The sequence below is a fragment of the Scardinius erythrophthalmus genome (assembly GCF_964197995.2).
Source record: "Scardinius erythrophthalmus genome assembly, chromosome: 20".
NCBI lineage: Eukaryota > Metazoa > Chordata > Actinopteri > Cypriniformes > Leuciscidae > Scardinius > Scardinius erythrophthalmus.
The window spans coordinates 27,731,589-27,744,011 of record NC_138240.1 but is presented as its reverse complement, the minus strand read 5'-3'; the positions used below and the strand labels follow the sequence as shown (position 1 = coordinate 27,744,011).

At 36.8% G+C, this 12,423-nt stretch overlaps 1 protein-coding gene across 1 annotated transcript in view; it reads right to left on the bottom strand.

Annotated features, from left to right (window-relative positions):
- The window catches only part of LOC308680968 (actin filament-associated protein 1-like 2), a 77,412-nt gene that overhangs the window by 28,913 nt on the left and 36,076 nt on the right, over window positions 1-12,423 (bottom strand). Inside the window, exons 6-12 of the mRNA XM_081349454.1 lie at window positions 11,611-11,787; window positions 9,678-9,770; window positions 9,231-9,324; window positions 4,935-5,149; window positions 3,564-3,667; window positions 3,292-3,412; window positions 1,769-1,859 (exon numbers count right to left, since the gene is read on the bottom strand). Coding sequence (XP_081205580.1) covers window positions 1,769-1,859; window positions 3,292-3,412; window positions 3,564-3,667; window positions 4,935-5,149; window positions 9,231-9,324; window positions 9,678-9,770; window positions 11,611-11,787 — 895 coding nt within the window. The remainder of the gene's footprint in view (window positions 1-1,768; window positions 1,860-3,291; window positions 3,413-3,563; window positions 3,668-4,934; window positions 5,150-9,230; window positions 9,325-9,677; window positions 9,771-11,610; window positions 11,788-12,423) is intronic.

Below are 12,423 nucleotides of genomic sequence, written 5' to 3'. Positions count from 1 at the left end.
ACATTAGCAATTAGTAGCAATTCACTCTCTCTAGGATAGGGGAATCTATAAGCTGAAAGCTCTGCCATCATATGTTGTTTTTTTACATTTACATACATCAATTTAATTGTGAGCAGAATATTTATATTGTGTGTAATTTCCAATTATGCTATTATTTTGTGCGATTCCACCACATAATTGAAAACACTATACATCATTTGAGATGTGGTGGAAATTTAGACTTCATAACCTTCTTAAAAAATATTTTATTGAATTTTCTTCTGAAACATGTCAACTGCTGAGCAGTGTTAGTAGGCAAACCATTTAAGTATGAGAAGCATTTTAATAGTTTATTTTCTAAAAGGTACTGTATAATTATTCATCGTCTTGTAGATGTTCTTTTAGATCTACTTTTTACTTTGTCTTATACTCCCTGAGTACAGCATATCATGGAAAGTTGGGTTCAAAAAGAAAACATGATATTCTCATGGTTTTGACTAAAGAATCTTAAAGGATGTGTGTGCATGCACATGCCACAATGCTACAACCCTGCACTGTGACCAAAACCACAAGGGAGAAAAACCACTGATCCCTACCAAAATGGGAGCACAAGAGTGTTGCCTTCCTCTGCTGAGACAGTCCAGAAACACAGAGTCTAAACCTCACCTCACATGCCCTATAGTACACACTATAAAACACATGCTCACACACTGACGTATTCTAAACAAAGCTCCAACACTACCATTCAGAACTTTAAGTACAAGTAAAAGTGTTTTTTTCTTTCTTTTTTAAATGAATAATTGTAACAAAGATGTATTCAATTGATTTATAATGTTACAAAAGATTTCTATTTCAAATAAATGCTGTTCATTTGAACTTTCTACTCATCAAAGAATCCTGAAAAAAAGTATCATGGTTGAGCAAAACAGCACTGTAAATCGGTCCATAATCACAATCTAATAAAAGTCAAAGAAGTCTGATCAAAGTCAATAGAAACACCACTTAATGCCCATTTGCACAAGAAAAGATTCAAGCATCTAAACATCCCTTTAGAATGTAATGTTAAAGTGATTTATACAGGTCACACTGGCCTTATTAAGCAAATAAAACACGTGAAAAGCACAAAATTATGCTCTGGGATGTAATGCATATTCATAAACCATGAGCATGGAAAGTTGAGCTTTGAGCTTTCAGCCACCATAAAATAATTTAGTACTGTTCAAATCAAATTAAAAGCAGATGCCTCTGAATTGTCAAGTATTTGCCGTTGACGAGGGAATGATGGGATAGGACAGGAGAGCTGTATACACGTCTTAATCATATGTTTTGTGCACAAGTGGGCCTGTCCTATAGGCGATACAGGCGGTCGTCTAGGGCCCATTTACAGACCATCTCACGGGCCCTAGACCTCCACCTGTATTTCAAATGGATTGGAAGTTATGATCTACATTTAACTTCCAATCCATTTGCATCTCTCATATTGACCAAATGCATTCATGTATTCTTAAAGATTTTTACGAGAGAAAAATGACCTGGAAAGACTGATTATGTGACGATGCTGATCTGCTTAAAGCAATGAGGTTAGAGTGGAAAAAAAATCCCATGAATGTAAAAGCAGTTTTTAAAATGACTTTTACAACAATTTGGTGACAGAATGAGTGGGACCAGGCAATGAGAGTAGAAAATGGGATAAAATGATTGAGAACTATAAATGTACAGTATATTTTAATCTTCCTTTCTTAAAAAGTGCAACTCAGGATTAAGGACTGGAGTAATATGACTGACTCACTGTGGTTGCTGAAGATTTCATTATTGCTGTAGTTGGCAGAATCCTTGGATGACACCAATTCTCCATTTCCAGTAGTGTAGGGTTTCTGAAACTGACAAATGAATGGAACAGATGTATAAGTTAGTTTGTCAGAGTAGCAGTGAACAAGCAACGACTGTCCATGAATTAAAAAAAGGCAACATCAAATCAAAATATACCCTAATTACTATCGTAGTGCACATTGTGAACAATTACACAATAACGCATGTTATTATAATGTTTGTCGTTGTAATCTTTAATCAAAATGTGATAACTTGCTCTGAAATCATTTTCCTTTTTATGGCTGATGTCACCAAGCTCTCTTATTTTTCAACCCCCCACACACATGGTATTGGGCTGATAAATGGCAGATATTAAAATTCGATACTATTTTATGTTTAAATAAATAATATTAACAATACAAAAGTAAAAACGAAACTACAAGTGAATTTAATGCTTCACAAGATTATAAATAACAGTATGAAAAATGGATTTTCATTTAGAAATTTTCTTAACATTACATTTAACAGTGTTATTAAATTATTAATGTTATTCGTTTTCAAATAATAACTTTAAATGATTGTTAGATGACAGTAAATGTAATCTTAATGTAAAAACATTGAGAAAATGATCATCACAATTAAATAATGAGTATTAGCTTATATATATCCAATATTGACTGATGCTGATAAAGAATAAAAAATCGGTAATATCGGATGTTAATGAACACGGTACCAATTGTGCGTTAACACGTACAGTATCATTCACAAGTTTGGGATCAGTGATCATTTCAGTACTCAGTACTCACTCACTCATCAAGTCTCTTATGCTCACCAAGGCAACATTTATTTAATCAATATACAGTAACAACAAAAATATTGTGAAATAATATTACAAATTAAAATAAATCTTTTCTGTTTTAATATATTTTAAGAACTAATTTATTCCTGTGATGACAAAGCTGTAGTTTCAGCAGCCATTACTCCAGTGTTTAAGAAATCCTTCAAAAATCCTTCTAATTCTAATCCTTCTAATATGCTGATTTGGTGCTCAAGAAACATTTCTTATTGTTATCGATGTTCAAAACATTAGCTTTATAGTATTTTGTGGAAACCATGATCCATTTTTAAAACATCTTTGATGAATAGAAAGTTCAAAAGAATAGCATTTATTTGAAATAGTACTCTTTTGTAACACTATAAATGTATTTAACGTTACTTTTTATCATTTGAAAGCATTCTTGCAAATTTTTTTATTGATTTTTTAAAGCAACTTTCTGACATCAAACCTCTGAATGGTAGTGTACAACCAATTTTATTTTGTTGATTTAAAAAAAATGCCTAAACACATTGCATAATTAGTGATATGTAACTTCACTAAACTGCAAACAAAACTGACCAGCTTGCTCAAATCAGAGAATTATTATTATTTTTTTACTCTGGTTACATAGGTCACATGCACTTCATTCTTTAACGGTCTTTTAAACACCCCCTGCTGGACCGTACCATGTGCTCCAGTATGGATGAGTTTGAATAGATGGGCTGAGAGTGGATTCCACCACACAGCTGCTGAAAGGGGTCGTCCATGTACATGTTTGAGGTGGGGAACTTGCGGCTTTTCAGACCACTGAGGAACAGAGGAAACAGAAGAATGGAAAGAGGATGCGGAAAGAATGTGAGTACTTTTGTGAGTGTGTGTGTGTGTGTAGCTCAGTGATTCATGCTTGGTTCATATGGAATGCTGGCAGCAGACAGACAGCATGTGAGTGTGTGTGTACCTCAGTGACTCGTGGCTGGTGTGTTGATATGGAGAACCAGCTACAGTGGAACTCCCATCCTGCAGGAGCTGAACCCACTGCTCTTTATCATCTGCACAATTTGCCTGCACATTCATACACGTAAAATAACATCTACAGTAATTCATAACACAGTGATAACAGTTAAAAATAACAAGAACATGGGACCTAAGGATCTAAGCTAAAGGTCTAAAGTGCACGGCGCAAGTGCACTTGGGGCATGTCCGAATCCACTTTGGCTAGTTTAACGACGGGAAAAATGGTCGGCGCACCCGGCGCATGGTGTAAAAGGGTTGTGCCTATACTCTTAATGAGGAATGGGTATGTTTTGAGCGTAATGTGCAATAAACCAATCAGAGTCTCATCTCCCATTCCCTTTAAAAGCCAGTTGGGCTTGTGCCAAGGCGGATTCGCTATTTACATGGCGGAATTTGCAAGCGAAAAAACTGAACGCTTCTCTAGTGAGGAAACAGATCTGCTCGTGAGCGAGGTTAAAGCATGCGAGCAGACCATCTACGGGGCAAAGTGTACATGCGTTGTGGACCCGCCTATAGGCGCACTTTACTAACGCGCTCTTTAAATAACAAAAAAGTATTTTCAGTTCCCTTAAAATAGCAACGCGCCAACACACCTCGTTTTCAGACCAGCAGCCCATGGGCGCACAAATGGGCGCAAATGCATTTGCTATTTAAACAACGTGGCACAGGACATGAAAATGATAACTGCGTCAGGCTGAAACTAGCAAAAAACACTTGCGCCTGGTGTTGCATTGTGCCGGGTGTATGATAGGGCCCCATATTTACTTTGCTCAAATATCCCTACTGTAGGTCTAAGTAGGTCTACTGTTGCAGCTCTATGGTACAGCGATGGTATTAGATGGTGATACTGTGGTAATTTTATAAGGTACATGCGCAAAACAACAACAATAAAAGCACTATGGTACTTTTTGGTATTGTTTAAAACCATGGCATGTGTAAAAAAACATGGCATTACCATAGTACCATGTACGAAATATCTACGTTTACACTTTATTTTAAAGTGTCTGTGTTACAGTGTAATTATGCATTTAAGTACTGTGTAATAAAAATTAACTATATGTACTTACTATAGGGTTAGGGTTAGGATTGGGGTTTGGTTTGGTTTAGGGTTAGTTGCATGTAATTATGCATGATTTATATTTATTACTACACTAACTACATGTAACAAGTGTAAAAAGGTAACTGTAAAATAAAGTGTTTCCATATCTACTATAAATGACTAAAACTGAAACTGGAACAAAAATCAATTAAATAAATGACTAAATAGTAATATTTAAAAAAATGTATACAAGTGAATATTTAATCATTTTTGCACCTCTAGTACAGCCACCTGGTCTCCGTGCTGTGTGATAGTAATGCGGTAAGCATGTGCTGTATCCGGACCGGGACGGACCTCACTCCCTCTGAGCTGAACCGTGTACTGAGGGGTCTCTTCTGACTCCTCATCTCGATACATCTTCAGAACCCCGTCCTCCACCTGACACCAGAGACTCTGCCACTGACAGTTCATCAGCACGTTCAGGAAGGCCGCTGAGGACAGTGGACAAAGAGTTAATACAGGTTATCAGTGCCTGATAATAATTTGTGTTCATGGTATATTTGTATGTAGCTCATTAAATTTCAAATTATGACCTTGGTTGCCTGGTGTTCTTAAAATTGGCGTGTTTAATTTGACCAATGTTTAAAAACTATTTAAGCTGAAAAGCAGAGACAACTATTAGTAAGCCACTTTCTTACAAAAAAGAGGGTTATTAGTGTGATAATTGTATACTTCTTTTAAACTTAAGAAATATGATAGCATACATTCAGTCTACTTTTTATGTAACAAACAAGTACACAGAAAAGTCTTAATGTATTTGCCCTATACTTGTTCTTATGATATACTTGATCTTTTGATTGAGATATACTTATGAAAAGTATAATTATTTTATAATAACAAGTGCCCCTATTATGGATTTTTGAAAATGACCTTTAATGTAGTGTGTAACCTAGTTCTAAGTGAATGAAAACATACCGCAAAGTTTTAAATCTGAAAGTGCAATGTACATAAAGTTATTGTCTTTCAAAAGTAAGAGTCGACATTGAGTCAATGAAATGAATCGGTTTTCAAACGAGTCATAAGCCATTTCGTTGTGATATCAAGACGAAACATTAGCATATTGGCCACCCAATTATTGTGCATGTTTTTTTTTTTTTTTACCTTATTGGAATCGAAACTTTTTTATCAATAAGAATTGTTTAAGCCTCCTGACTAGCACAACACATTGGCTCAACCAGTGATGTATGTTTGGGGTGATTCTGTCTGTTTCCCAACCAACTGCAGATGGGGGGAGTGATCAGAAGAACATGCTTGAAAACAATTCAAACATTTTTTTGTCATTCTGTTTGCTAGGGGTGCAGAAATTACACACTTAAGCATAAAATAAACGTCAGAGTCTATAATCAAAGTATGCTTGTACAAACACAAATAAACAAATAAACTTGTATGAAAGTTTCCCTTTCAAGTTATTTGTGGAGACACATGAAGTAGACATCTACATGTCTCTAATCAGCGAGCGCACCTTTCCAATAACAAAACATTAAAACATTAGGCTACTCAGCGAGTGGTGAGTCGGTGCCACTTCTTAGTTTCAACTAAACTTTTGATCTTCCCCAAAATCGAATTAGCTTATTTCTTTTATAAAATAAATAGCTTTTCCTGTTTCCTTCATAAACAAATACACGCTCTGCTTACATAAATGCTGAGCCACTATCAGAAAGTTCACCCAAATATTTAAAACACTGCTGAGTTCACTGCTGTGGTTGTCACCCCAATGTCAAAGGTGACAATAAAATCTCACAGGAATCTATCCACAGACAATGACACAGTGTGGAAAACACCCAGCCTGTGTCCTGTACGGCATGCAGTGAATTTAGCCCCTAATGAATAACACCAAAACGAGTGAACAATGGCACAGTTGTGCTAATAGAAGGGCTAGCTCAGATGCAACGTATGCAGACCTTCTCCACATAATGGGTATAAAGCATATGTTATTGGTAGGCTTCTTAAATTAGAAACAGCATTAGGTTACGGAATGACAACAAAGAACTGTGGGAAATGCTGACATTAAACAATGAAATCAAAACCGACCCTATTTACATTCTTATATGATACAATTTTTACATGATAACAGTTTCGTTTTCAAAAACTTGCACTTTGAAACCTGTTTCAAAGTTTGTGTTCTCAGGCCACCAAAACGCTGTTGTCGTGTAAGTGAACGGCCATAACGCATTAAAGGTTTTCTGTTTTCAATTGAAAACGATGTTGTGTAAACGGTCCCTAAATTAATAACTAATGATTATTACAATGGAAATGAATCAACGCTGAACTTACTGGTACTTAAACTGGGTAATGAATTTCTTTTAGAGCTGCTGTACAACCAAAACAATCTTTGTTGCATTAATTTCCTGTTATCATTGTCAAGCTTCTTTGCAACAATCTGTATTGTAAAAAGAGCTATATTAATAAAGGTGACTTGACTTGACTTAAAATTGTATCTTGATTTTATGGTGAATTATTCATCAGTGCACTTTATTCAATTTTACACCAAAATGTAATAACACATCGCAACCTTGGTAGGCTGGCATGCATAAAGTCGTGATGTAACAGAAGTAGCAAAGATATTTTCTTCCGCAATGCGAAGTAAATCCGAATGAAACGGTTGTTGAATGAATGGGCAATCAAAATGTAATAACTTGACCCCCCTCTGAAACAACTTTCCTTTATGGCTGACATCACCAAGCCAAAGATTGTTTATTTACCAAGACAGTCCACTCATATTACTATAAATTTGAAAAATTGCAACACGCAATGTGGTGGAATAAGTCTTGCCTTCAAAATATAAGTCAATCGCCAATTGGTAATGTCACTGCATCACAGCAGCGGCCATTAGAAGCTCCGGTTACCACAGAAGTCAATATCCTGAGACAACCGCATTGGCTGAAATAACCTGAAATGTGCATTTTTTTTAATGCTATTTGAGCATAAGAAACAATATTTATTAGACAGTTAATGTCATATTTAATTTCTGATTTGAAATATGATATATGTTACTTCAGCTAGCTGTTTTTGAGATCTCAGTATTTCTCCATTTAAGCAGGTAGGAGTTGGTTTTGAACGGCCGGAAAAGCTGCCCGGAGGTGTTGCAAATATGATCGCCAAGTGATGTTCCTTGATAGGGACTTTCAAGGGCTGAGAGTGGGTACTTCTTTTGAATTAGTAATTACTTCTCGGCCATTAAAAAAAAGTATGTTCTATATCCACCTTTTTCCTGACAAGCCTACTGCGATTTGAATTATGGGAGGAACTTTGGGTTCGGGGAACTTCCACTCAAAAAGACTGAAACAAATAATTTCAAATAATAAGGTTATGCTACAATCCTTATCAGCCAGTTTGACTGAATGAGCTGTCAATTATCCTTCATGTTTTATTTTCAGACGTCAGAAGAACGTAACGCTTGGAATTTTAATGTGATATGGTATCACAAGAATATCTGTGGCAAGAGGTCTTTTCAGTCTGTTGCATTCTTTTCCTCATGATTCTTTTCTTTTTTTTTTTTTTGCATTCCGCTGAAAAAAGACAACATACTGCGCATTTGTGGTCTACTCTCCTGGTTTACTGTACGAAATATCCCATGTACAAATGATTTACTTGAATGCACTAACAATCTCTCGTTTTCTCCCCAAATCCTCACGTCTCTTTCCAGGTTTGTTTTCACATGAATGATTTAAAATATAATTGTCACTTCTAATCCCTATTAGCAGTGTGTACTGGAACGCTTCTAAAGCAGGAAAATAGAATATTTTTTATCTGTCAAAATGACAGAAAGCACTTTGAAATGTTATCACTCAATTCTAAAGTTAATGAACATTTTTGATTAAAGGCAACGTATGTTACATAATATAGACAGATATTACTTATATTTAACCCGTCCGTAATATTGCTGCAGAAAGAATCAAGCTTTTAGGGATATTCATGGTCTGTTGTAGTAATTTGTTATTTATTTTACACTTTCAATTTTTCTTTTAATGTTCGATGGTTGAAGGGTGAGTACAATAATGACACTTCATTCTTCTCAGTTTTAAACAAAAAAGCGTATTATTGCATTCACTGATTGCTTACAGTTTAATGGAAGTTACTCCCATAATTCGCATAGGAAAAAGGAAAAAGGAAAAAGGGCATAGGAAAAAGGTGGATAGTATGTATCATGAATGCAATCCGGACTTACTACATCCATCATGTTGTCATTGTCATTTGGCACTGGCGTTCACAAATCTAATTCCCGTAGCTTCATGGGACATTAAAGTGTACCATTAAAGAACCAAAAGTAGTAGGTCATCCGGGTACTTTTCGCCTACTATTTTTATGAATACTTTGAATTCAAAAATATTTCTCATCTCACATACTGTTTTTAACCAACTACATATTGTGTGTGATTTCGGATGCAGAGAAGCTCTCTCATTTTTAAACCCTTCTCCTCCAAACACTTGGTTCCATTATGGTACGAAACACCCCCTTTTTCATCATCCAACTAACTCCTGTGTGTGTCCAAACGTAAGGGTGTCTGCTCACCTCTGTCTTTGTCTTTAATCTCCACACTGCTAATTGCAGACGGAAGACTTGACATTTTCTCTTCATCCGAGTCTGTATGGAGGACAGTACTTGACTACAGCGAGAAAGAGAGATTGTAAGAACTCGCTAATTGACATAAGCAAGTACAACATATTCTCCAACACAGGTAAGTCAGTCCTTTATCTACAAATTGGCTTAAGATGGAACACAAGACTTTGCTAATCAGTTTAGTTCATGGCTCAAGCCAGCAGAACATTCATGAAAGAGACTCTGGAATGGACGTAAGGGAAAGGTCTCCAGATGAATAACCACCAAGCTAATTCAGTAACATCTCTTTCAGAGAAATGAAGTTATGCTGTTACTCTCTTGCTGTGTCCATCACATTGATAATGTTGTTAACACAGAGAGCAGGAACTGGCATGGTGTCAGTGAGTATGTGTGATTTACCCTGCAAGAGTCCAGCCTCTCGCTCCTCAGGATGGATGAGGAGCTTTGGGATTCAGGCTCATAATAAGAGGAGCCGCTCACTTCTTCTATAATCTACAAATGAGGCAAACAGAAAACAAGTAAGTTAAAGTTACAGTTTAAAGTTGGCATAAAATGAAAACTCACCCTATGTATTTTCAAAATGCATCTTGTTGATCTTATTGTGAACAATTCATCCATGCATGTTTATTTTTTTTTTAAACTTTTGACCTCGTAATGTTTAATCAAAACATCATAACTGGATCTTCCAATGAAATGACAGACATCTCTCTGGTGATGTATGCAGGGTCTGCAATCACTTCGTTTGCTTAAATCCCACCCTCACATTCATCTGCCTTCACTTTTGAGTGCAACGGCCACATCGCCCTACATTTGGTCTTTGGATGCACACTCACCGACCACTTTATTAGGTACACCTTGCTAGTACCGGTTGGACCCCCTTTCGCCTTCAGAACTGCCTTAATTTTTCGTGGCATAGATTCAACAAAGTGCTGGAATATTCCTCAGAGATTTTGGTCCATATTGGCATGACAGCATCACACAGTTGCAGTAGATTTGTCGGCTGCACATCCATGACATGAATCACCCGTTACACCACATACCAAAGGTGCTCTATTGGATTAAGATCTGGTGACTGTGGAGGCCATTTAAGTTTAGTGAATAATAATAATATGTTACATTTATTTAGTGCTTTTCTCTGGACTCAAAGCACTTTACATGGAAGGGGGGAATCTCCTCAACCACCACCAATGTGCAGCATACACCTGGATGATGCGATGGCAGCCATAGTGCACCAGAACTTCCACCACACACCAGCTTATTGGTGGAGAGGAGACAGAGTGAACTCATTGTCATGTTCAAGAAACTAGTTTAAGATGATTTGAGCTTTGTGACATGGCAGGTTATCCTGCAGGAAGCAGCTTTTAGAAGATAGGTACACTGTGGTTATCAAGGGATGGACATGATCAGCAACAATCCTAAGCTAGGCTGTAGCATTTAAAATTTGTACTAAAGGGGCCCAAAGTTTTCCAAGGAAATATCCCCCAAACCATTACACCGCCAGCCTAAACCATTATTACAAGGAAGAATTAGTCCATGCTTTCATGTTGTTTAGACCAAATTCTGACCCTACAATCTGAATGTTGAAGCAGAAATTGAGACTCAACAGACCAGGTGGCGTTTTTCCAATCTTTTATTGTCCAATTTTGATGAGCCTGTGCGAATTTTAGCCACAGTTTCCTGTTCTTGGCTGACAGGAGTGGCACCCAGTATGTGTCTTCTGTTGCTGTAGCCAATCTGCTTCAAGATTCGACATGTTGTGTGTTCAGAGATGCTCTTCTGCAGACCTCAGTTGTAACGAGTGGCTATTTGAGTTACTGTTGCCTTTCTATCAGCTCGAACCAGTCTGGCCATTCTCCTCTGACCTCTGGCATCAACAAGGCCTTTTCACACACAGAACTGCCACCTACTGGTAAAGATATTTTATCTTTTCGGACCATTCTCTGTAAACCCTAGAGATAGTTGTTTGTGAAAATCCCAGTAGATCAGCAGTTTCTGAAATACTCAGACCAGCCCATCTGCCACAAACAACCATTCAAAGTCACTTAAAGCCACATTCAAAGTCGCTTAAATCACCTTTCTTCCCCATTCTGATGCTCAGTTTTGAACTTCATCAGATCATCTTGACCATGTCTACATACCTAAATGCACTGAGTTGCTGCCATGTGATTAGCTGATTAGATATTTGCGTTTACAAGCAGTTGAACCGGTGTACCTAATAAAGTGTCCGGTGAGTGTACGTGACAATATGGAAGAAAAGATCTGTCGCTACTTCTGTTTCATTGCAACTTTAAGTTTAATGAGAATGTAAGTCTAAGTTTAGACTTGGTCAGACCTTCCTCCACTCTTCGGCCTGCGTGCTGCTCTGGAAGCCCAAGATGACTGTGTCAGTACCGGCCACCACCTTCAGCTCGTGCTGCATCTTCTTGCTGTGTTTAGATTTGTAGACCGCGTAGCAACCCGTGAGGTTTACCTCCAGCAGAGGGTGTAAGTCTTTAGCACACTTAAAACACTGCCAGGGAAAAATGTATGTATTGAACAGTTACTAACAACATTCAGTTCTTTGTAAAGATGTAAAAAAAAATAATGCAATGTTTTAAGACACTTAACTGCTTGTAATTTACAATTAAATGAGAATGTATTGTAGTTACAATTAGTAGCAATTGTAAATGAAGATTAGTTGAACTCTAAAAGGCTTATTTGACCCACTTAACTAAGATTTACATAATGTACTTATGCATAAAGTTAGCTTTAATAGTAAAGTTTAAGCTTTAATGTTAAACTACAAATATGCACTACACTTCAGAATATCTGACAGATGGATTTGACTAACTCTGGTTAGGTTAGTAACTTTTTCCGGTCAGAATCCGAAGTGCAGATCCTTGAACACTCTAATGGCTAATATTGCCCACAACACATTGCACGTTGGATGAGGATTCGAGAACTACAAACACAAGCAAAAAGTGTTAAAAAACGAGTCCGGAGGTTATGCAGAGAGGTTTACATAAAGGGGTTTGAGTGATTAATTATCAGTATCTAACCTGACATAAAATGTATTTATTCAATGTTGTCCACATTATATTTCATCTGCAGCAGCATTGTGAACTTTTAAATGCATCATTATATTCAAATTGCAAACACATGAGGA